Source organism: Ailuropoda melanoleuca, chromosome 14, assembly GCF_002007445.2.
Source record: "Ailuropoda melanoleuca isolate Jingjing chromosome 14, ASM200744v2, whole genome shotgun sequence".
NCBI classification, from domain to species: Eukaryota; Metazoa; Chordata; class Mammalia; order Carnivora; family Ursidae; genus Ailuropoda; species Ailuropoda melanoleuca.
Window position 1 is genome coordinate 37073022 of NC_048231.1, and position 25302 is coordinate 37098323.

The window sequence follows — 25302 nt, forward strand, 5'->3', positions numbered from 1 at the left end:
AGACTAGCCATATCCTTTGGGCCCATCCAAGGAAAAGGACCCCCTGAGTTTCTCCTTCAGCACTTAGGAGCTTGTCTTCCTGCAGAGAAAACCAAATGCCCATGACCACTGCCTGGGGCACAGGCCCCAGAGAGGGCCCCTCTCCACACCAGGGAGGATTTAGGCTGGCCCTTGCTTTACATCGGCTCCTCATTCCTTGTGCAGTCATGAACTGAGGGATCTTCCTATTTAGCAGAAGAGGAAACTGAGGCTCAGGGCAAGAAGTGACATGCTCAGTACAGGTGGGTATATTGTCCTGGGGTGGAGCTGGGTCCCTGGCCCAGGCGGATCATGGGGACTGGCAGCAGTTGTCTGCCTGGGCCTCTGGGCAGAGGCTCCAGCCTCCAGGACGCCACTGTAGCTGCAGACGCCTGCAGACGGAGAACGCTCCTGCTCCCCTGGCCCTCTGCCCGAACTGAGCACTGGGCGAGGCTCTTCTCAAGCTACTCACCCACCCTGTCCTTTTCCAGTTCCTTGTCTGGGGGGCCCCAGAACCTCCTGTGGCTCTGAGAACAGTGTGCCTGGGCTGTGCCTCCAGCTGGCTGGCCAAACCCACCCCTTGCTTGTCTCTGCTCAGCCCAGAAGTGGCCCCTTCCCTCAGCCACCCAAATGCCACTGTCTCCTCTTGTCTTGTTCCTGGGCCCTCAGCCTTGCACTGTTTCCAGGGACCTGTCCTGCACGGCCCCTAGGCCCCACCCTCTGCAGCGTCTCTGAGATTTCCCAGCCCCCCTGCAGCCCTCCAACAACCCCACAGCTGCCCCCACCCCACAAACTCTACAGCCCACACACACCCTCGGCATCCTCTATTATCCCCCCACACCAGTCACCCCACAGTGGCCCCCCAGTCTCCACCAGCATCCCTTGCTCCATGCCCTGCTTCCTGGCATGGCTAGGCTTGGCCCCATAGGACAGAACTTCCTTCACTGTCCATCTAAAAGATCCACAGGCTACCAAGCCTCAGCATTCCAGGGGCATGGCCTGGCATTGCCTGGAGTGGTCTGGAGGGGTCAGCTCCCACTGGAAACTTCAGATTGCCTTTACCATCCTCTGACATGGCAGATATCTATCCATTGCTGAGCCTGAGTCTTCACATCATTATTTCATCAAATCCCCGAGTATGACCCATTTCACAGATGAGAAAGTCAAGGCCACAGCACACAGCCAGGCTGTAGTGGAGTCAAGACTCATACCTGTAGGCCTTTGCACTCAGTAGCCTTCTACCAGCTCAGCAAGCCCTGTCACTGAAGGCCTGGGCTTGCCTCTGAGCACTTGAAACCCAGGGCTGGAGGCCTGAGGTGAGTGGGAAGAGCAGACCCTGGACCCCCGCCCCCACCCCCGCTCTGCTGTCATTATCTGTGAGTCAGTGCACCCACCTGACCTTCCCGAGCCACTTTCTCCTGTAAAAACGGTTTTCTGTGAGTGAGCAGGTGGTTCTCAGGCCAGCTGGATCAGTCTATGGGGTGGGAGCCAGAAACTTTTCTTACACCCCCTGGGGAGACGCCAGTGTGCACAAGGATGGTGCAAATCCTTGGGACCCAGGTCGGATGGATGGGATTAAAACCAAGGCCCTGCACCCAGGCTTCCTGGGGTGGAATCCTCCCTGTACTGTCACTGTTTATGCCGCTTGAGCCTCAGTTTCCCCATCTGCAAGGGAGGACGGATGGTAGGAGATCCTAAGATTGATGGGAGAATTAAGAGCGTTCCACATAGACCGTACTTAGCACAGAGCCTATCGCGACAGTGCTTCAGACCCACTAGCAGTAACTGTCACTGGCGTAAGCATTTTAATTACTTGTTACCTCTACGGAAGGAAGGGCTTTCCTGGGAGGCCAGGCGGTACAGTTCCCAGAATAGCCACACGGTGGCGCCCCGGCACAGCGCTTGGGTCGGCGCGGCAGCGGCAGGCGGAGGGGGCGGTGCCTCCCCATCCAGCGGGGACGGGAGGCCCGGAGGGGGCGGGGCTCGCAGCAAGGCAGGCCCAGCCCCCTGGGCGCGGGGCCAGGCTGGGATGGCGCAGACAGCGGCGGCCCCGGGCGCGGGTGGTCTGGAGCGTCCGCTGGCCACTCGGGTGACGGTGGGCAGGCGGGCGTCGCCATCCGCATATCGCTGGTGGGGCTGCCGAGGCGCGGCGAGGCGCGGCAGCGGGTGGGGCGCCAGAGGGACAGCCACGCAGGCGGGCGTGCCGAGATCGCGACCTCTCCTGGCGATGGGCTGGGTCTGGCGGTGGGACGCTGGCAGGTCGGGCAGGGGCAGCTTTGGCAAGCCCCGCGGTGGAGAAGCTCACCAAGAGCCGGGCAGGGATGCAGTCTGCTTCCTCCTGCCTGGGAGGGCTGGGGGATGCCACCTGACTCCTCGGGGCTTAGCTGCCCTAACACTTAACATGCTCTTGGCTGAACTGAAGCCACGTCCAGTGCCCGCGGCACCAGGGTCCTCGAAGCTGGTGATGAGGGGGCCTCCCGATGGCTTGTGCCCAAGGTCGGGCTGGTGGTTGGACTCAAGAGCCTTGGCCCACATGGGCTGGGGGTGAGAAGCTTGGTACAGCTGTGGGGGGCGGGAGGTTTTCTTCCTTGCTGCTTCAGGAGGCTGGCTCTGGAGTCACCTAGGGACCCTGCTGGGCCTCAGTGGAAGCCAACATGAGTGGACGGAGGGCCACAATTAGCTGCCCACCTGGGCAGGTTCCGGATGGAGCTTGGCTCCTCCTGATTGTCTTGGCCAGTCAGGCATGGTGTCCTTTATACTGCTCTAGAGTCTGGTAGGTCCAGCCCAGGTGGACCTCACAACAGTACGGGTGTGTGTTTCCTGGTCGATCCGTGAGAGAGAGAGGATGGCCACCTGGAGGGGACCTCAGGGCAGGGGCAAGAGAGGGCTGAAGCCAGTGGCTCTTCCCACGTTTCATCCCCTCTGTAAGGACGTTTGCTTTCCTCTGGAACGAGAATCCTGCGTCCTAACCAGGCTTCCTAATGAGTGTACTACCCCCACCCTGGGGTGGATGACTCCTACATGTGCATGTCTGCCCAGACCTCACCGGGGGCTCCAGACAGCCTTGGGCATCTCTGCCTGGACATCTAAATATAACCCTAGCTGGGGGAGGGGGCAGCCACTGGGGGTGTTTCTGGCAGGCGAGGGAGACTTACTGCTGGAGGGCCATTTCTCTGAATCAGGGCTGGGGTGAGTACACATGGGGTCAAGGCCCTTCCTTGGCCTGGAGCATTAGAAACATTTGTTTCTCCCAGAACACGGCCTCCCCTGCACTTCCTCGTCACTTGAGGAAACCATGGTCATCCCCCGGTGTTGCCCACCTTCAGTAGTCCCCGCTGGTGAGCTGGAGCCTGGGCCAGCCAGGCAGAGTGGTCACCACCAGCAGGTGGTAGCCCGGCAAGTGTGCCGGTCCCTGTGGGGGTACCCCAGAGCCGCAGCCCTGCTGGCAGCCCCCACCCTGCTGTGCTGAGCTCCCTAGCCTGCCCTGGAGGAGGCTCCCTGGAACTCAGGACGGGTGAGGCCGGGTAGGGGCAAGGGGGACACTGGGGCCTTCCATGCAGGAGCCTGGCCTCCCAGGTGGGGTGTGGAGGGTCCCAGGGTCAATGCTGGGCAGGCAAGGGCAAAGGACTAGACTCCGCTCCCCGTTCCCTCTCTTTGGGCCCAGCTTCTCTGCCAGTTTTGGCTTTTGGGGGCAGCGGGGGACGATGACAGCAACTCTGCCAGGGCTCCTCTATCCCTTGCCCATGGGGAGAGCCCCTTGGGTGGCCCTGGGACCCTGGGTGAGGAGGAGCCCAAGATATCATGATGATGCTGATAAGCATCCAGCCCCCTGCTGAGCGTCCCCTGTGGCCAGCCCTGAGCCCGCTGTGCTCTAAGCCCAGCCCCAAGAGGTGGGGCCTCACTCTCCCTGGGGGGGGCCTCACCCCTGCTGTGAGCCCCAGAGCCCAAGGAGGAAGCCACAGCATCCCTACCAGCTCCTTGGCCCCCACCCAGAGGCAAGGGTGTTATCCCAAAGGACCCAGGAATGGCTCTCGCCCTCACACCTCAGGGACACCTCGTGCAGCTGGATGGGCCTTTGAGCTTCTCTCCTGGCTGGGAACGTGGAGGCTGGGAGGCTCATCCAAGGCCACCCAGGAGGCCGTCAACCTCAGGTGCCTGGGCTGGATGGGGGGCCTCTGGGTGCGGGAAAGCAGCTCCCAGAGCCACACTGCACGTGTGTGTATCTGTTCACGTCTCCGTGTATCTCTGTGTTTCTGCGGCCTCCCTGTCATGGCGGATCTCTCTCTTTTGTGTGAGTCTCAGCGGCCATGCCTGCGTGTCTCAGGCTAGTGTATCGGGGTGTGTGCACTGTGATCTGAGCTATAAGGCGGTGTCTGTTGTAACCTAAGGCAGTGGCTAGACCTGGGAAGTGTTCTGAGGCCCAATGGTGACAGGCCCTTGCAGTGACGCGCGTCACCCTCCCTCCGATGTCTGGGCCTGCTCAAGATGACGCACCCAGTGTGGACATATGCTGTCCTTCCTCAAGTCGTGGACACTGAGGACCCAGGTGAGGCTCCTTGTTCAGAACTTTCCTGCTTCTTTTTTTTTTTTTTTTTTTTTTTAAAGATTTTATTTATTTATTCGACAGAGAGACAGCCAGCGAGAGAGGGAACACAAGCAGGGGGAGTGGGAGAGGAAGAAGCAGGCTCACAGCGGAGGAGCCTGACGTGGGGCTCGATCCCAGGACTCCGGGATCACGCCCTGAGCCGAAGGCAGACGCCCAGCCGCTGTGCCACCCAGGCGCCCCAGAACTTTCCTGCTTCTATTATGGGGGGACCCAAGGCCCAGGAAGATGGGGTCTCCAGCAGGGAGGAGTTACTGGGGCCCCTGAGACCTAGCTGGTGTCCATGTGAATCTGGGGTGAACAGGTGCCAGAGGGGGGAAGCGGGCCTTCTCCCTGACCCCAGCATGTTGGGGTGCCCCTCCCACCTTTGATCAGGCCAGTCCTGACCCTCCTTTCCTTGGACATCCCCCTTCCAGCAGCAGAGTTGGCTGGCTGCACAGTGTGGGGGCGGGTGGGGGGGAATGTGATCCCCTTCCTTGAGACCCCGACGTGAAACAGGGCCTGATAGGTGCTTCGCTCAGACCTGGCCCCACTGACGCCCAATAAATGTGCACCCCTCTTGCCCTGTTCCCCTTGAAGCAAACTGCACCCTGCAGACTGTGGAGGCCCCATGAGCAGCCCGCCTTCCTTCTCACTGGATCTCTGGCCCCCTGCCCTTGCTGCAGCCCTGAGCACTTTGCCCGCCCTTCTCCTCGGCTGGCCTGAGCTGGTTCGCGCCAAGGCCGCTGGGTCACCCTCCAGGACTCCGCCTGCTTGACGCTGCTCAGAGAGGCCCCCCTGAGCTCGCCCCAACCGCTTTGCCCTGCCTTCCCTGCCCTACCGCCACAGCCTGTGCCCGCGTCTCATGCAGGCCCTGGCGGCAGCTGGGCCTCATGGGTCCCCAGCGGGTAGTGGATTGTGGCAGCCACTTGCTGGGGGCCCCCAGGGGCCGGCCAGTGCTGTGCCAGGCCTGCAGGGCCCAGGACAGGGACACAGACAGCTGGCTGGCAGGTCAGAGATATGGGGTGAGTTCACAGGAGCCAGAGGGCACACGTGCACGGGTACACACACGCCCGCACACACAGCCTCCTGCACACGTACACAAGCTCACATGGGACCATGCACGTGCCCCACGTGTTTACACTCCCTGCACACACGCACACGTGCTCACACTCATCCACACCCCCTACACGCATGTACGTGCTCCCAGATGTGCACACACATGCTCGCTTGTACAAACCCACACGTGGGATGTGCTCTCGCATATTCTCACAGGCACACACTTCCCCACACACGGACCCACCCCCGTGCACACCCACGTACATTGTCCACACGTGTTAGAGCGCATGCACATCCACACACGTTCGCACATGCCGTGGCCCATAGCTGCTGCAGTGAGCTCAGGAGCAGAGGAATCAAGTTGTTTTTTCCCCAACCCATGTTCCCACAATAAAAAAAACAACAACAGGAAGGTGCTTGGGGCGGGGCCAGGAAGGGGAAGTGGCCCTCGCGCAGGGAGTCGGCTCTGGCTCTGGCGGGTGGACACGGGGCGGCCTGCTCTGGGGTGTGGAGGCGGAGGAGGGCCCCTCCCAGGCGTCCAGGCCCTGGTGCTCCTCCTCACCCCAGCTGCCCAAACTTTCAGACGAGGAGCCGAGGCTGGGGTGGGCTGGCGGAGTGGCGTTCGACCCAGGCCCTCTGACCCCGTGTGTGTCCGGCCCCGGTCCTGCAGTGTCCCCGAGGTGAGGGCCTCTGTCTGGGATGCCAGGTGGCTTGGTGGGGCTCTTCCTGTGGCACCACTGTGTGTCCCGCACTGGGCACACCCCTGCCCCCTGGACTGGGCTGCTGGCAGTGGGGGTGCCCCGAGGCGCGTGCCCCTTGTGCTCCTTGGTCCACCAGCTCCTGCCAGGAAGAGCAGGTGCTGCAGGAGACGAGCGCGAGCACGGTCACCTGACACTGGGGGCCCCTCCCGCCAGGGACTCTGTGGGGTTTTTCCTGCCCTCAGTCGCCCCAGGGCCAAGTATGTAGGAGGTGCTCATAAATGCACCACGGATGGGGAGACAGAGGCACGGAGGGGGGCCGTGACCGGCGGAGGCCGCACGGTGAGCAGGTGTGATCCCGCCCGTGCCTCCTGCTGCTGCTCCGGGAGAGCCGCGCTGAGGGGAGGGTTTTGCAGGTGGGCTCCAGTGCCCCGCCCGGGGATGTAGCTGTTGCTTGCGGAGAATGGCCACGCAATTGCTGTACTTTATCTCAGTTAATCCTCAAAACCCAGCAGGTGAGACTCCTCCCCCATGCAGGCGAGGAAGCCCTCAGGAGCCTCTCCTCTCCCCAAGGCTCAGGACCGCTGGGTTTCCACTCACTCCCAGAGGGCTCCCCCTGAATCGAGTTGGGGGGGGAGGGGAAGAGGGGAATGCCTAAGGTGGAGGGGGTTGGGACTTTGGGGTTCCAGAGACAGTTCCAGCCTGGCTTTGTCTTTTTTTTTTCTCACTTAAAAATCTCAGGAGGACCCAGGACGACCGACAGTCCTGGTTTGTCTATGAGGATTCCCAGGATGCAGGCAGGACTTTTAGGGCTGAAACAGGGAAAGGCCCATGGAAACCAGGACAGGTTGGTCACCCTAGAGGGGCCCAAAAGGCATTAAATTAACCCCACCTGATGCTTGAACTCTCTCCACTGGGTCCTCATCCCGTGGCTGTCCAGCCCTGCTTACGTACCTCCAGTGATGGTGAGCTCATTACCATACAGCAAGAGCCAATCAAAAGGTGGACAAAACCAGGACCAGGCACTGACCACAGTGAGGGCAGGTTGTGGAGCAGAACGCAAGGTCCCCTGGCCCACCTTCAGGGACAGTCAGACAAGGCTTCACTGAGGAGGAGAAGTGGGGGGAGGACAGGGAATTCCTGACAAAGGGGTCAGCACAGGCAAAGGCCAGAAAGCCTGGAACCACCTTATAGGGATTGAATTCCTTTGCTGTTATCGCTGACAGCTGGTGTAACTCTGCAGCTCTCCCCAGTTCCATCTCCAAAAGGCAGTTTCTTTGAAATATGGTGGCCTAGGCCCTCCTGTCTTCATCCCCCAGGTGTCTGAGCTGGGAAAGGCCTCAGTGCTTTTGAAGAGCTGCTGGATGCCTCTGATGCTGTTCTACCCCCTTCTCATTTTTCTGAGGTTCGTGGACCCTTGAGCACCAGCATCTGCCCCCTCTTCCAGGAAGCCTCCCCTGACTTCCCTAGCCCTGATGCCACCCCTTCTGCAAGTATCAGCCTCCTCTCTTTGGGATGGTCATGACCTCCAGCCCCTGCCAGGGACGCCTAGCACTCTCCAGTCAAGCTTTCCCAGTTCTGACCTATGCACCTGCTGGTCTCTTTTCCTAGAATGCCCTCTCTTCTCCTGAAAAAGCTTTCAGATTCTTCAAAGACATAACTCAAAATGCCAGCTCTTCCAGGAAGCTCTCCTGTATCTCTCTCATTGGTATTGATTACCAGCTTCTCTCCTTTCTAAGCCATTTCACTCCTGTGCTCTGGGTGCAAGAACCAGGTGGACCTCGAGCCCTGGGGGGCCCAGCAATGCCCAGCCCAGGGGTGATGGCTTGGGAGCGGAGCTCAGAGCCCTCCACTTGTCTCATTGCTCTAGTCTCTGGCCCAGGCACTTGCGGGGACCGAGGAGAAGGCCTGGGTTACCTCTTAGGCAAGCACACAGCAAGTGCATACTAAGTGCTTGCTGAGATGTGTCCTCCCAACCAATATTTCCTGCATGCCCACTCTGGGCCCGACACTGGGTCCCATGGCTCCCCCAGGGAGTCCGCCTCTGCCCCCACAGTTCCCCCAACACACTTGGGACAGTTGGCGCCCAGAAGACGCTCAGAAGTGTCTACTTTTGGTCTGCCAAGCAGAGGCAAGGGCCACGCCTTCCTGTAGCCTTGGAGACAGACAGTCGGGCTCCAGAGTCCGGCTCTGGTCACACCCCTCCCTGGCCTGGTGGCCTTGGGTGGGTCGCGGCTGCTCCGGAGAGCTGAGTGAGAGGACAAGCGCTGCAGCACCAGGCTCGGGCTCAGTGGGTGGCATCACTCCATCTCTTCCTCCAATGCCCATAAAAGCACCTCACCAGCTGAATGGAACCCTTCCCAGGGAGAAAGGCTTGGGCACTCTGGGGTCTCTGGGGCTGGGGTCTTGGGAGACTGACCAAGCACCCAGGGGTGCAGCAGTTTCTCAGGCAACATTCCGAGGCTGCCCGGGAGAGGCCCAGGGCAGGGGAGGGCAGTGCCCAGATTTATCCACCAATCGGGCGGGCTCCTGGCTCTGGAGCACGTTCTTATCTGCCCAGCCCAGCATGTGGGGGGGGGCCCGCCGGGCCGGCTGGGGCGGGACGCTGCCTGGGGACTGGACACGGAGCAGGCCCGGCAGCCCCAAGCCCCACCAGGTGGGTGACAGCCACTGACGGCTCTGAGCGTCCCTGCAGGCTGGTGGCCGGCTGCCCACCCATCTCCTGCACCATGTCGGACGGCGAGGGCCCCTCGGCCGGTGAGTGGCAGTGCTATATTTACCCACCACGGCTCCGGTTGCAGAGCCAAGGCTGCTGGTCGCTAAGGGCACTGGGTGCCCCCACCCCAGGCTGCAGGCAGCTGTGGGGCTGGACCCCCTTCCTCCTAGCCTGAAGCCTGGGGCGGGGGGCCTGCACTCCTGGGAGGGGAACTGGCCCTTCAAAGCTAAGTTCTGCGCCACCCGCCGTCTTCCCGATGGGGCTAGAGCAGGAAGCCATGCCTGCTGCGAACCCCACCCGCTGCCAGCCGGGGAGTCTGAAGCTGACCCACGGTGCCGCAGGCGCTGGACTGTGGCTGGGCCCCTCGGTGGGTGCGGGCTGCTGGGGGCCCACTGGAACCGCATGCAAACAAGTGTGTGTGAACATTTATCGGGGTTGGGGGGCCTCCAGCTTCCATCCGATTCCCCGAAGATCTGAGACCTCTGGGAAGTTCTGAGCCCCTGGTCTGCCTGCACAAGGCAGGCCCTCCATGAGTCCCCAAATCCTCTAGGTTGGAAAAGGCCCGGGACACAAAAGCAGAGGAGCGGTCAGATACTGGGGTCTGCACAAATACCCTCTGCCCTCCAAGGGGACTGGCTTCCTGTGCGGTTGGCTGGCCACCCGCGGCTCCTTCCGGCTGAAGGCAGGCCCTGAGGTGGACATCCCTCTGAGCCGGCCGTGAGTGGCGCCGGGGCTGCAGACAGCCTACTCTGGGCTGCCCGGGTTCAAATCCCCATTCTTTCACTTCTAGACTGGGTGACCTGGTGCAAGTAGCTTCCCTGCTCTGAAGCTCAGTGTCCCCAAGTTAAGAGAGAGACAGTGCTAGCAACAGTCCCTCCGGCCAGGGTGGTTGTGAAGACTGCGAGAACGCGTGACCGCTGATCTGTCGGGCCGGCATGCAGCGAGCTGTCAGTGACGGCCTCGTGGAAGCAGCAGGTGGAGGGTCCTGGGCAGGGGCATGGGCCTTCCGCTCTGGCCCCTCCAGCCGCGGCTTGTCACCTAAGCCACTGCACGGAGGTCCCTGGAGTCCTTATCTGTCCTGTGGCACCGTGGAGCTTCCTGGGCATGTCAGGCTGGCCTGGGGGTCCTGGGATGGCTGTGATTGACAACCATGCGGCCACCGCCAGCGTGGTGTCTGATGGACAGTCCTGGTGCCTGGGCCTGGCCAAGTCAGATTTGAAACAGAGTGTGTGTGTGTGTGTTTCTGTGTTTGCGTGGGTGTGTTGGGGAGGGGGACACCGACAAAAGTGGCCTGACCTCACCCTCTTCCGCCAGGCGTCAGTGGTGCAGGCTGCCAAGAATTGTCCGCCGAGGAGCCGGTATGGGGGGGGGGTGCAGCAGACAGGCCCTTTCTGGCTGGCTCTGCTCACACCTGACACGAACCCGGAATAGCTCTCTCCCTCCACCAGGGACACGGCCCTGCTTTTAGCAGCTTGTAAAACCACCGCAGAGAGCTGGGTATTTCAGGAAAGCCAGAACAATATTTAGCCCGCTGGGGCGATGGAAGGGGCGCTGAGCGTGTGCGTGTGCATGTATGTGTGTGCGTGTGTGTGTATCCGGGAGTCTGGGAGGAGACACGGCCTTTACTGCCCTTTCCCTGTGTAGGAGAGGGTCAGCTGGGCTGGGGGCTGGCAGGCACGGTCGTGGCTCTGCCCACCCTGGCTGGGCAGGTCACGCTGGGCGAGCCTGGGGCTTGGCTTCCTGCCTGCAGAGGGATGGTTGTTGTCTCTGCCGTGCTGCACTTGCTGGGGATTCTGGCTGGCAGGAGTAAAGGCAACACCTGGGTGCAGGGGTGTATGCATGCTTATTGGGGGGTGGTCTTCTAGAGTGTGCTGTCTGAAGGTCAAGACTTTCTAGGATTCCAATCCCATGGCAGTGACTGGGTCCAGGAGGCTGCTGTGAAATATTTCTATATCTCTTTTCAGAAACCAGTCCCTGGGCCTGTGTCTACCGCAGGAAAGTTCTCAGTTCCCCAGCCACGACCTGTGTGACCGTGGGTGGGTTACTGAAGGTCACTGTGCCTCAGTTTCCTCATCCATTAAATGGGGATGATAATAGGGCATTAACTCCTCAAGTCCCCATGAGGATTAAGTGACAGAAACCGTACAACCCACTTAAAATAACACCAGGATACTGTTAGCAGGCGTAATTGTTATTACTGTTCAACCCATACGCGAGCTGCAGCCAAAGAGGAAAGTGAAGGGGACAGATTATGGGCTGTGCCTTGTCCTGGCCACTTTGGAGACGTGGTTTGATCCCTGGAGGGGGATGCGTGAACTCCACTGTACGGCTCGGAAAACTGAGGCTCCAAGAAGCAGATAGACTGGCCCCAGGTTGCCCAGCTCGTAAACGGTGGAGTCAGGATTCGAACCCAGCTCCCCAGACCCAGACTCGGGGCGCCATCCAGGAGATCCCACCCTGCTCGCCCAAGTGTGGGGGCTGAGGGGTCTCGTGGCCCTTGTGGCTCTCGTCTGAACACCAGCACTTCTCATTTCGGACACAGCTAGCTCGGCATTGTCTCCAATAATTTGGAGCCTGTACCAAAAAATGTGGTACCTTGTTAGGGTGTCAGGAAAGTTGCTCAGAGCAAGAGCTCAGTGGCAGGCGGTCGACTCCAGGATTTGTGGCCCTCTGCCTGGACAGGGGAGCCTGGAGGCTAAGGTTACCGGGAGTCAACGTTGTATTTATAGCAGGAAGCCGCCTGCACCAGGAACTGCCAGCCTGCACGCCCCGTGCAGTGAAGGGGCTTCCCTTACAGCTGTCTGGATTCTAGGCCTGGCTCTGTCCCCAAGTGAAGCACAGCACGGGACGACGGTCCCCTTTCCCAGTGAGACTCAGGTCCCCCGTCTGTAAAATGGGGCCCTACCATGTTCCTTGCTGGGTCTGGAGACAGAGCCTCTGAGGGCTGGCAGAGCCTGGACGGAGGGGCCGGAAGGTGCTGGCTCCACGCATCCCGGGTCTGTTGATGGTCTCTTCCTGCCTTTGACCTCGTGATCTGCCCCCTCCCCTCTCAGCAAAACTCTGCAGGAAGAGAATCCAGCCTCTGTGCTGTCGGTCCCCATGTGTTTGGGAGAGTTTCCGGTAAAGCAGTTTTACCGTTCTGAGCACCAAAGGATAGGCCGTTGTTATTCTCAGCAGAGCAATGAATGCAAGTCCCTCAGAGCCCAGGGATCGAATCTCGGCTCTACCGCCCCCTGGCTCTGTGGCCTTGGGTGTGTCACTTAGCCTCTCTGAGCCTCAGTGATGGGTTTCCATTTGCCCTGCTTTGGAGGGTGTGGTGTGGTGAGGGTGGGCACAGCTAACGTGATGAGGGCTCAGCCAACAGAGTGATTCTCTTTGTCCTCCCGCGTAAACTTCCACCGAGGCCATGGCCCCTGGGGACCCCAGCCTCCCTTTGTTCATGCAGTGGGCAGTGGACAGGCTTGCTACTCCCGGTTCCCCTGTCTGTATCCCCTCCCTCAGCTCTGCAGCTCCTGGAGCTATTCTAAGCGATTCAGCTGGGGGGGGGGTACCACCAGCTCTCTGGGGTCCCCCAAAGGCCCCCATACTTGGGTCCCCAGGTATCTCTCTTTGCCTGGGTAGAAGGGTTTTTTTCCAAGGGTGGAAGGCCTGACATTGGGGTGGGCCACCCCCATATCCCACTCAATTCCTCCTGGCATCCCCAGAGCCCAGAGAGAGTCCCACTTCCTTCTCCCTCCTTGTCCTGGCCTGGGTTTGATTCTCCTTCATGTTGACCAACTGACCTCAGTTCCTGGGCCTGTGTCTGTAAGGAAATTCAAGCAAAACATTTTAATTGTTTAGGCCTTGCTCTTGGAGAGGAAGTGTCTTCCCCTGGGAGAGGCAGGCTTGGTCCCTGGGCCTTGTCATCTCTCTAGGTTGTTTCCTTCCTGTTGATGAAGGCTTCCCCCTTTATAGACAGGTAAGTGGGTTCAGTGCTGTCTCTTGGGCAATAGGGAGCCAGTGAGAATTCTAGCCAGGGGGTACCTGGATTGCTTCCATGTGTGTGTGGGGGGGCAGGAACTAGAGAATCTGGAGGCCAAGAGGCCCAGGAGGAGGCTGGCAGGATAGTCCTGAGGAGAAGAGGGTGGGGCTGACTCAGGAGGGGAGGGACGGGGGACTAGGAGGGTTAGCGACTGCCGAGTGTGGGGGCAGGGAGGCTGTGGCCCCATGCTGCCTCCCCCATCACGGAAGTCCAGAGGACAGATGCTCATCTCCAGGGGACTGGGGGCGACCTGGCAAAGTGCCAGAGTTGGTCTGTAAAAACACATGGGAGTGGATGGAGGATGGTGTCCAAAGTCAGGCAGGCCCGGCCCCCGCCGTGGACGCTGTGGACGCAGGCCGGCCCTCCTCTCTGCCCCTTGCTCGCCTCATCTGTTAAGCGCAGGTGACACCACAACCCCAGGGACTGTCATAGGGGCTCTGTGAGATGGCGCCTTCAAATTCCTTCCAAACCGCGGGCCTAGGGGATGTACGGGTGGTAGCCGATGGTGCTCGGGAATGAACCTGAAAACTCTCCTGTTGATGTGCCAGGCACCTGCTCCTGATGGCCGGAGGGCTCAACCTGAGCAGCATCACGTGACCTGGCTAAGAGTGGGGGTGGGGGGACACAGGCCCCAGACGGCCCCCTACTCCTGCTCTTCACAGCTCCCTCCTGTCATAGGTCAGTGCCATGCCTGCACTCCCAACCCGTGGAATCCCTGCGTTATGGAGGGGGTACTGAGGCGCAAGGGAAAGACTGGTTCAGGGTCACCCAGCCAGGGAATGAAGAGCGGGGACTCAGGCTTGATTCCCAAACATGGACCCACTAGCTCTGGCACCTTTGTTCCAGCTTCCCTCCTTCTTTCCTCCTGACCAAAGCCAGCCCATCATTGGGCCTCTGTGGGGCTCTGCCTCCTCTAGGACACCTCCCTTGATTCTGCAGTTCCTAGGGGACCCTGCCCCCTTGGAGCGCCCCCCAACCATCTGGTTGAGCGGTGCCAGCCTGGACACCCCTGTCTGGCTCACAGGATGTGAGATGGCCGGGGAGATGATTGGGTGGGGTTCTCCGCTGGGTGACCATGACAAACCTCCTTTCCTTTTTGGCGTTGGGGAGGTTATTTCTTGGCGTCTGCCCTCCAAGAATCCTACAGGCAAGCACATGGTTCTGCCCACATGTCCTGTGTTCCAGCATCAGGCGGGGCTTGGGCCCCTGCTCTGTGCCTGTGCTCATCACAGCCCGGGCATCTCTGAGCAGCAGCTGGGTGCACTTTCACTCCACGTGGCTCAGGTCCCTGCCCCCGTGTCTCAAGTACCCTTGGGATGGGTCTTAACGTGACAACAAGTACCATTTAGAAGCTGTTGGGAATTCAACTGGGAAATGAAAGTTACCCGTTTCCGTTCTTTTAAGGGATTGGGTTCATTCTAATTCAGCATTCTTGAGAGAGCAAGGTCGATTTTTAAAAATTTTATTATATTTTTAAATGAAGCTGCTGGTGTTTGCAACCACTTACTCTATTTTCTTGAATCTGTGAGGTCAAAATAAAAGAAACTGGTGGCCGAGGGGCCCCTGGGTGGCTCAGTCGTTAAGTGTCCGTCCGACACTTGGTTTTAGCTCAGGCCATGATATTGTGGTTGTGGAATCGAGCCCTGCGTGGGGCTCCGTGCTCAGCGTGGAGTCTGCTTCAGATTCTCTCTCCCTCTCCCTCTCACCGGTGCGCTCGCTCTCTCTGTAAATAAATAAATAAAGTCTTAAAAAAAAAAAGTAACTGGTGGCTGAGATGACTTAGAGATACCCATTGTCATCCACAGCTGCTGATTTTAAATCTTGGCATTCATCAACACAGACCCTTTCTTTTTTGCTGACTATAGCACCCAGGATGGACTCAGTATGTGCTGGGAAAAAACAAATAAATCCCAGTGGCTTAAAACAGGAAAGGTGTATTTCCCACTCATGCAAAGTCCTTTGTGGATCTGGGTAACTCTCAGGGCGGGTTACCTCTGCCATGGCTCAGCCTGATGCCTCCATATGGACCCACGTTTCCCTGGTCACGAGGCAGGCAGAGGGACAGAGACGCCACACTGACAGTTCCACGCTCCCACGCCCAAGTGGCCCGTCCTGCTGCTGCTGGCATTTCATTGGCTTGAGAGAATCACATGGCTACACCTGATGGCCAGGAAGCGGAGTGCAGCCCTCCGTCTGTGAATGGCAGTCACATCAGCCCCCCATTGACTTTTGTCCCCAATTGACTTAAAAAAAAAAAGTAATCCATTTTAATTATGAAATGTTGGGAGCGTATGGTCTGAGCTGTGGTCCGCAAGCATCTGAAATGCAGATTATGAGTCGTTCCAACATGCAAGTCACAAAGCAAGGGAGGAGATTTTTCAAAACATGTTCCTTCCCACAGATTTGAATTTGCATTTAAAAGCACAAACATAAGTGCCTGAAAGATTGGGTCATCACACTAGCAAGGAAAAGCGTAACCAAGAGAAACGTGAGCCGTTAATTGCCGCGAAGCTGTATTGATTTATCACTTGCTCACGCACTGAAGACGAGCGTGCTGGGCTGGACCGCTCCTGCGCCTGTCCAGTCAACACGGTCAACGATGAAGAAACAGGGTCTCAGCGTAGGAGGAGATGGTAGTAGAAATAGATTGGAAGGTGAATCACGAGTCTGTGTGCCGTCTCTCCGACGCAGGCACTATTGCCTTGATCCCGGACGCCACCGCCACGTGAAGGCTCGCCGCCAGTGTAACGAGTGTAGCATCTAAGGGAAGGAGCTTAACCGGAGGGCTGCGCATCGTTTTGTATAATGAGATAAGACCTGGTTTAAAAATAATGTTTGCAAAGACTAGAGGTTGTCTCTAAGCTTCTCTGTAAGGGTTGATGACGTCAACTGAATGGCTAGAAATAAAGCTGGAATGTAATACGTTAATATTATCAAATTAAATATTAATTGATTAATATTATATTGATTAAAATAAATTAAATATTAATTAAATTAATAAAGCTGGGATGGTAGGACTCCCTGCTAGGGATCAGACACCCCTGCAGCCCCGGGGCCCCACGTTCCAACCTCTAAGCCAGACTGTTTAGAGTACTCTCTCCCTAATTTAAACACATCTTCTAGGGTTCCTGCCTGATTTATTTTGGATGGAAAAGCATGTCCAAGCACAGTGCAGTTATAGAAAACACTCTTCCTGCTGCTTCTCTCTGGAGGGGCCCGTGGTCTCAGTGGACCACCTGATTTGGTTGTGCTTTTCCGGCACGTCCTGTGTGGGCGGGTCCCACCAGGCCCTGCCACGTTGAGGGAAGAGCTGGGACCTTGGCCCTGGGGAGGGCCCTGGGGGGGGGGCAGCTGGCCCGGGGAGCTGTGCTCACGTCCCTCTGAGTCCCCAGTGATACTCAGGCTGCAGGCTCCAGGCAGGGCCTGGGGACCCTCCGCCCCGGCACCGTTACTTCTAGGTTTTGGTAACGGCTTTATTGAGACGTGCTTCCTACGTCCCGCGCAACTCACCCACCTCCAGGGTACAATTTGGTGGATCTTGGTCTGTTCCCAGAGTTGTGCAACCACTCACATAGCCCGTTTGAGAACATTTTAGTCACCTCGAAGAGAACCCCGCCCATCAGCAGTCACTCCCGGCCCCCCAACCGCTTCTCTGTCTCCGCGGAGTCGCCTGTTGTGGCCATTTCATATACACGGAATCGCACAGTACGTGGCCTTCTGGGACTGGCTTCTTTCACTTCGAGGAACCTTTTTAGGCTCCTCCACGTGTGGCCTGTGTCTCTGCTTCATTCCTCTTGTGGCCAAATACCCTCCCGTCGTGTGGGGAGAGCTGTGTTATTTACCCGGTCAGCGGGTAATGGGCGTGCGGGCCGTGTCTGCGTTTCGGCTACGATGCCGAACGCTGCCGCGGACTTGCTGGGGGGAAAAGACGTATTCATCTCTCTTGGGCGAACGCCTCCCAGCGGGATTGCTGGATCGGAGGGTGGCTCCATGTAGGACATTCTGAGGACCTCTGGGCCGGCTTCCACAGTGGCGGCACCAGCCTGCACTCCCCCGGGGGTGCGCGAGGGCTCCCCTTCCTCCGCATCCGCACCAGCGCTGGTTGGTACCTGTCTGATTCCAGCCGTCCTAGCGGGGGCACCTGTCTCACTGCAGTTTTGCTTGGCCTTTCCCTAGCGACTAGTGGTGTGGAGTGTCTTTTCCTGCGCTCCTTGACATCACCCCCTTGGCTCTGAGACCTTAAGTCTCAATGTCTTCCTCTATAAAATAGGGACAGGGACAGCGCCTGCCTCACAGGCTGTGGTGAGGCTTCAGTGAGATAATTCTGGGGTCTTGGCCCAGAGCGGCTGCCCAGCAAATGTTTCCCACTCGTAGCTGCCGTCCGGGCTTAAAGTCCCTCCTCTGAAGGCTGATAGGAGGGAGGGACTCAGAGAAACCTGGAAAACGGGAGATTTCTGCACATTCCAAACCCATGTAGGAAAGGGACAAACCTCATCAGAGAGGGTGCTGCCTGACCCTGGCCCAGCCCTGGTGATTTCCTCCCTAGCTGCTGGGCTGGGCCAGCCAAGTGAGAGGGCCACGTCTGCACAGCCCAGATAAGGCAGGTGTCCCGACCACATGCTCGGTGGAGAAGCCTGGCCCTTCATCCGGGTTTCCACTGAGGGACACCTGCACGTTTTTCTTAATCTGAAGGTATTTGGCCTCCTCCCCTTGACTACTCTCGAGGCTGGTCATGTGACCCCGCTTCCCGGACTTGCAAGCTTCCGTCTGTCCATGGAGAGCTCTGGAAAAAGGCCAGGAGCATCCTCCCGTGAGCTTGAGCAGGAGCCTGGGGCCTGGCAGGGGTGCTGATGGTCAAGCTGATTGTGTAGCTGTAACCCAAGCCAGCAGCTGGGCAGGAGGTGAAGGAACACAATCACCTCATCACCAGCAGAAAGCAAATCCACCTCCAGGTAGCAAGCTCGTTAGGCTGCCCCAGAGGGAACAATTCCTGTTCTGTTCTGGAGCCCAGTGGAGGAAATGCAGAGCTCACCCCGATGGCCCTGGGTGTTCAGTTGAGTCTGTAATTTGTGAACAGTGGGTTGTACCCCAAGGGGACTCCAGGCTTGGGCTGGGTGCAGATGCTATCACTGTGCCCCTAGCCGCTCGGGGCAGCAAATGAGAAGCAGGGATGGGAATTGGCTGGGGAATCAGTGAGACTGACATTGGCATTCGAGCTCTGCTCTCTGGTGCTGTGTGACCTTTGCAAGCCACACAACCTCTCTGGGCCTTTGTTTGCTCGTGTGTAAAATGAAGCTGATGATACCTTATAGGGTGGCTGTCAATCACGAATAGAATAGTGGTCAAGGGCAGGGTGGGGTGATTCTAGAGATAGGAGTGGAGGTTGGGATCTATGCACTTGCCTCAGTGGGAAAGGCCCTCAGGAGAAAGCAGTGAACGCAGGAGGGAGGCAGCATAGGGCTTCAGGCAAAGTGTAACTTTATTTTGTTCGATGTTTGTACGCGCGAGTGTCAGCCCAGGGAGGGAGGGGACCACGCCTTTCTTGTTGCCTCTGCTTCTGTGGGGGGGGGTGTCAGCCGGTGGGATCCCGAGGAAGTGCCCCAGTGTAGACTGCACCACAGATCTGAGGCAGGAGGAGAGCTCTGTGCCCTGCCCCAGGGCGTCGGGCAGTGTCCACCCCAAGGGCCTGGCTCTCCCCCCCCCACCCTCTGGCTCCTGCCCAGTCTGGCTGAGGCACTGCGTTCGCTTCCTGGGGCTGCTGCGACAAATGGCCGCGAACTTGGTGGCAGGAGACAACAGAAATTACTCTTCTCACGGTTCAGGAGGCCTGAAGTCTGCGTTGACACGCACTGGGCTGAAGTCCAGGGGTCAGCAAGGCTGTGCTCTCACTGGGGGAGAATCCATCCCCTGCCTCTTCCAGTTTCTGGAGGCGCTCCTCAGCTGGGGCCGTGTCCCTGCGTCCCTGCCTCCGTGGCCACATTGTCCCCCTTCTGGGCATCAGATCTCCATCTGCTGCTCTCCCTTAAGTCCTCTCGCAGTGGCATTTAGGCCATCTCCCCACCTCGGGATCCTTAATTTAATTACATCTACAAAGACCCTTTCCCCATATATGGTAACATTCAAAGGATCTAGTGAATAGAGCTTGGCGCCTTCAGCCCTACTGCAGGGACCAACGCAGGATCCCCGGGAAGCTTGTGGCCTCCCAGGGCTCTGGCTGGGGACCCAGGGAAACAGCCTCACGGGCTCAGATCCCCCCCAGGGGAAGAGCTTTGTGCCCAAGGGAGCGCCCCACACCTTCCCGGCCTCTGAGTCCTGCTCTTCTCCCTGCCTCCCGAACTGTCTCTGGCTGCTGGACCAAAGCTTGCCCAGTGCCAAGGGCAACCATCCCCCCTTCGTTTCTTGTGCCCCCCACCCCCCATGAAGAAAGTGATTTAGGGCCTGGAGTAAACAGGGTCCGTGGGAGAGGGAGCACAGTGGGGCCTTACTGCAGGAAGAGTTAGCTGCTACCTTTAAAAAATACACGTTAAAAAAAATTACACTTTTTAAAACAGCAGTTTTTTAAGATAGCAAAGCCTGAATAGGAAAATAAACCCTAAAATATGCGGATGGTGGAAGACTTACTCGGGGAAGCTGAGAGGGAGCGTGAGCGAGAATGAGGCCTCTGTGGGAGGCACCCGGCTTGGGCCCCCGCTTGACCACGTGTGGGCGGTGACCGCACCTGGCCAAGCCTCGGTTTCCCTGTCGGGACCCGGGGCCCACCTCGGGATGGCCGCAGGCAGGAAGCGGGGAAGATGGCTTGGCAGGCAAACACCTGGAGGGGGTCCTGCCTGCAGAGACAGTGGTGTCACCCCTCCCCCAGGGAGGCACCCCCACCGCCTGCCTTTCCCTGGGGAGCCTCTCCTCTCAGCCCTGTGGCCCGGGGTCCCTGACACTTCAGCGGGTAGGACTTCTTGGGGACTTTTCTCCACTGGAGTGTGGTCTAAGCCCCTCGGCCTGGCACACACTGCCTCTCTGGGGAATCTGCCAGCCCCCACCCCTCACACCCCAAGTGCAACCAGAGATAGAACAATGCACTTTCTGGGCCATTTCTCACCTTTTGGTCTCCTCGGGAGCACCTCCTCATCCCTAGCAAAGCCCTCCTTCCCTCCCAGCCTCTCCCTCCCTGCCAGGGGCCCCTCACCAGATGGTGACCGTTGTGACGGCGGCATCCACGTCGGAGTCCACAGCCAGCAGCTGACACATAGTAGGTGCTCAGCCAACGGCCGTGTTATTCGTCTCATGCCGCTAGGTGCTCTTCCTCCAGCGGCCTTCACGGAGGAGGCAATAGGATCACAGGATCGAGACCTGTCCAGGGCCCTTCTGTGCACCTGCTCTCTCCCCACAGCCCCACCACCAGGGGTTACCCTCACTCCCACTTTATGGACGAGAAAACTGGGGCGGGGCACCTGGGTGGCTCAGTCGGTGAAGCATCTGCCTTTGGCTCAGGTCATGGTCTCAGGGTCCTGGGATCAAGTCCCACATCGGGCTCCTTGCTCAGCAGGGAGCCTGCTTCTCCCTCTACCTGCCGCTCCCCTGCTTGTGCTCGCCCATGCTCTCCCTCTCTCTCTGTGTCAAATAAATAAATAAAATCTTAAAAAAAAAAAAGAAAACTGGGGCTCAGAGGGTGTGGATCATCACGTGGCTAGTGCGGAGGGGTGTGAGGATTCACCTGCAGGCTGCCCCCCTGCCCCCCGCCACCTCCCACGACTGAGACCTTCCTTGTCCTTGCCCTGCATCACTGGGACTCATGGACAAATCCCTTCTCTGTCTGGGCCTCAGTTTCCTGATGTGGGAGGTGGGGGAGGGGCTACTGCTGGTGATCTCTGAAGCCTCACCCCTGGAAGTGGGGGGCACAAGACACCACCACACTGTGTCCCTCCTTGTGACATCATCTTAATGCTGGGCAGGCGTGGTCTGCAGGGGAGCGGGGGCACCTCTCAGCCTGGAATGCTGCCTCCCCCACCCCTGCTTCCCCCAACACTGGCACGTGTGACCTCTGGGTGAATGGCTAGGCCTCGACTCCCAGCCTGGCCTGTCCGGGCTGGGGGGCTCCCTATGCTGGTGGAGAGGGGGGAAGGGGGAGGCGCAGGGGCTGCAGACCGACCTCCCGGGGCTCCCTTTGGTGGCCTGGCCTTCTTGTTTTCCATCTCTGCTTGCCCCAGCTGTAAAGTTAGAGGTTCGGGTGTGGGCGGGCAGGGTTTGCACACACGAATTCACTTGTTTCAAGTCTCATTTTGAGGACAAATGAGTCAGCTTGCCATCCTGGGACAGGGAACGCTGGCCAAGCCATCCACCTGCAGAGTGGTCTGAGCAAGCCTGTTTCCTCACCTCTAGCAGCCGGGCTGGGAAGAGCTGCATGGACCCCGAATGGGAGCCGATGTCTCCCCTGCCCCCCTCCAGACCCCTGCAGATGGTAGGCGCCTGCCCTTCAAACACCCGCACTGTTACAGGAGGGGACAGGTGGTCACGAGGAAAAGCTGTAAATCTAACCAGTCTTTTTTAAAAAAACATCTAACCGGTCTTAATCCTGCTAATGGTTTATCATCCTTTCATGAGAATGAGGTCCAGCTTCCGGCACAGGGCCAGGAACAACAAGCCTTTGTGTTCTTTTGGAAAATCGAGATGGAGCTCAGAAGAGGACGAGTCAGGTGTTGGCGCCTTATCTTTCCTGGCAAAGCTGGGGCCTCTGGGCCAGGTCCCTGCTGGCAGCCGAAGGGAGGCGTGAATAATGGGAGGGCTGGCACTGGGCTCCCTGCCACTAGGGCTGTGTCGGGAAGCTGAGGGAGGAACCACGGGGATATGCAGCCGCAAATGGCATCGGGATCCTGGAGGCCCAGGCAGGCTGAGGCTGGGCTGGCACTGCTCCGAGAGGCCAGGTATCTCTGCATCAGGTTACACCAGCTGTGTGTCCTTGGGCAAGACGCCTAACCTCTCTGAGCCCTCATCTCCTTACCTATGACATCCCGCCTACTTCTTGTGATGGTTTCAAGGGCTCCAGCAGAGAGGCTGCAGGGTGCCTGGCGCCCAGTAGGTGCCTCACGGTGGCAGCTACAGGCGAAAGCACTCGGGGCGGGGCCGCTTCCTCTGTGGGGAAACGGGGGGAGGGGGACACTTACGAGGTCCCCAGAGCTTGTAGGACTCCAATTCTGATTGGCGCTGTTGCTGATCAATGGCTCAATCCCCACAGCCCCCTCGCCATGGGGCAAGGGTGGGGAAACCAAGATGCGTTTGTTGGTCAAGTAGGGGCTGCCTGGAGGAGGTGTGCCCGAGGAAGGCAGAGGGCAGGAGCCAAGCCCCAGCCGAGAGTTGGCACAGGGATGGGCTATTTCACAGACGAAGAAACTGAGGCTCAGGGAGCTCAAGCGACCTGCCGAGGTCGCCAGGTAGCAAGTGGCAGCCCCTCTCCCCGCCATTGCTGTACTCAGTGAGGGGATAACGTCTTGACCCTGGGATGGCTTTCAGTGAAATGGAGCTTGGGAACAGAATTATCCTGGGTGAGGTCACCAGGCGCCAGCAATCCAAGGGTCAGCGCCTGCAATGGGGATCCTTCCCGGTGCTGCTGGAGATGGTACCCCCAGATGGGGGGTGTTGCTGATTGCCACCTATCACTTCTGATTTAGGGTGGGTCTCATGCTGGGGTGTCAGGCCAGGAACATGGGCAGGGGCGGGGTGCCAAGGAGCAGGGTCCACGGCGTGACCCCCGCTGAGAGATTGGAGAAGTTACCGGGGTAGCAGCCCTGCCCTTGCCCCGCTGCTGCAGGAAGGTGGGAGGGGACGGCTGGCCATCAAGGCCACTCCGTCCCACTCCAGCGTGAGTCACTGCTTGGCTCTGGGCCCAGGAAGCCGAGGGAGGCCTCTGCCCGGGGTTCCCTGAGGTTAGCAGCCTTGGTGCCCATCCATTCCTTGGTGTTCCTGGCAGGCTTCTGTTCCTTTAAGAACGTGAACTTGAAATACTAGGGTGGGTGTTGAGATGCCTTGAGCTCTGGGATCTTGTAAACCTCTCCCTAAAGAATCATGGGGCTCACTTTTCAGTGCCTCAAACCTACGGCCTGGGGTTCTCAAACTTTGGTGTCATTACAGCCGCGTGGGGTGGGGGTACTGCCCAAAACGGTGCATTCCTGAGCCCCACCCAGGCCCCTGGGATCTACATCTCAGGGCTTCCTGCGTGGCTCATGGGCCCTGGTCTCGGGGTGCCCCTTGGCACATCCATGAGATTCTCCACACCCCCTCGTGTGCACTCTCTCCAGCCCTCCCTCGCACATGCCCCTCATCTGTATGGCTCCCGCCCACACTCACCGGGATGTGTAAGCTGGACGTGCAGACACCCGCACACACACACACACCCCAGACCGGCCACACAGTTCACAGGCCCCTGTTCATGGATCTCAGGGTGGTGACAGCAGGACATTAAACCAAGCCTGTGGCCCTGTGTGGCAGCACAGGTCACATGTCAACATGGCCAAGTCCTACATACCCTCAGGTCACACGCCTGGGGACACTTGTGGATGAGCTTGCCTGTCTCATGGGCGCCTGCCGTGGGCACACACGCACGCTCATGGGCACACACGCTCCTGTGCAGTGAGGCTTTCAAGACAGCTTTTTATTGGGATAAGGAAGCGTGCTGGTTAATGTTTAATAAAGCAGAATCAAAGTTGAGTCATATGTGAGCTGCTTGTAAGCAAGAAATGCCAGATGGAGTATTAGCTGAATCACTGTCTTGGGTTTCATGAGTAACATTTTAATTGGGTTGTGACTAGTTTGGGAAAACTTCTAAGCTCCCTCCCACTCCCACCCCAAGATCTAAATTAAACCGGCACTTATTTCATGCTTCAAACGCCACAAAGCGCACTGAATAAAATGTGGCCTTCAGGAATTCTGTGAACAGCATTAGGGTGAATGGGCCTGCCCTGGCTTTCCAGGAGTGGGAAGGGGAGATGCGGTCTTTGAGCACCTGCTGCGAGCCGGCCTGCGTGCTCAGCGAGGTGGCCTTTGTCTCTGCACCTGTCCTGTTTGAGAGCACCGGGCTCCCTGCCCCGCACACGGTCCGTGCTTCGGAAGGGGGACCTTTAGTGCTATTTAGACGCACCTCGGAGACGTTGCAGGTTGGTTCCAGACTGCTGCGATACAGGGACTATCACAATAAAGCAAGACAAATGGATGTTTTGATTTGCAGTGCATATATAAGTTATCTATGAAGTGTGCAAGAGCACTGAGTCTGAGAAAACAATGCACATACCTTAATTAAAAAATACTTTATTTATAAGAAATGCTAACCGTGCTGAGCTTTCAGCAAGTGGTGATCACTGAGCACAGATCACCTTTTTAAAAAGATTTTTTATTTATTTTTGTGAGAGAGAGAGAGCGAGCACATGAGCAGGGGGAGGGACAGAGAGAGAAGCAGACTCCCCACTGAGCAGGGAGCCGATGCGGGACTCGATCCCAGGACCTTGGGATGATGACCTGAGCTGAAGGCAGACACTTAACCAACTGAGCCACCCAGGCATCCGAGCACAGGTCACCTTACAAATATAAGAATAACGAAAAGAATAATGAAACATTGGGAGAATTATCAAACGCGGACACAGAGACATGAAGTGAGCAATGTGGTTGGAAAAATGGCACCAGGAGACTTGCCTGACATATGACGGCCACAAACCTTCCGCGGTAAGAACCACAGTATCTGCGAAGTGCAGGAGGACAAAGTCCGCCCGTGCTCATCCAAGCCTAGGATCCCACTGGTTATTCTGACCACTGAGAAAGAGAAAACACTGCCGTTCATACCCCAACACCAGCCAAGGTGTTGATGGGTGAACTCGCTCTGGGCCCATAGGTGCTTAACTGTGAAGAGCGCGTCTCAGAGTCAGTGCAGGGAGGGATCGGCCTCCCAGTCCAAGATGGGGAAGACCGAGCTCCCGGAAGGGAAAGAACCAGCCTGGGGGGCTTTGGGGCTCTTGCTATTATGTTAATAAAGGCTTACTAGGGCTTATTCCAGAGTTCCACCCACAATGCATGCAGTGTTGTTTTTCTGGGTGAGGGGGAGATCTGCCTCAATTTCCCTGAAATGCTACTGGTGTGCCCCTATCTGTGCAGCCTTGGGGTACAGGGGTTCCCACAGTAGAGGCTTCATTCTTCCCATCACCCCCACATTTCACCAGAGGTAGATGCAGTT

At 58.3% G+C, this 25302-nt stretch overlaps 1 protein-coding gene across 3 annotated transcripts in view; it reads left to right on the top strand.

Moving 5' to 3' along the window:
* Positions 1-8700: 8700 nt before the first annotated feature.
* The window catches only part of EML1 (EMAP like 1), a 180269-nt gene continuing 163667 nt past the window's right edge, over positions 8701-25302 (top strand). Inside the window, exon 1 of one of the 3 annotated variants that reach the window (XM_034642088.1) lies at positions 8701-9114. In XM_034642088.1, coding sequence (XP_034497979.1) covers positions 8706-9114 — 409 coding nt within the window. In that variant the 5' untranslated portion in view covers positions 8701-8705. The remainder of the gene's footprint in view (positions 9115-25302) is intronic. The other 2 variants (XM_019797772.2, XM_002917465.4) reach the window with 2 other exon arrangements.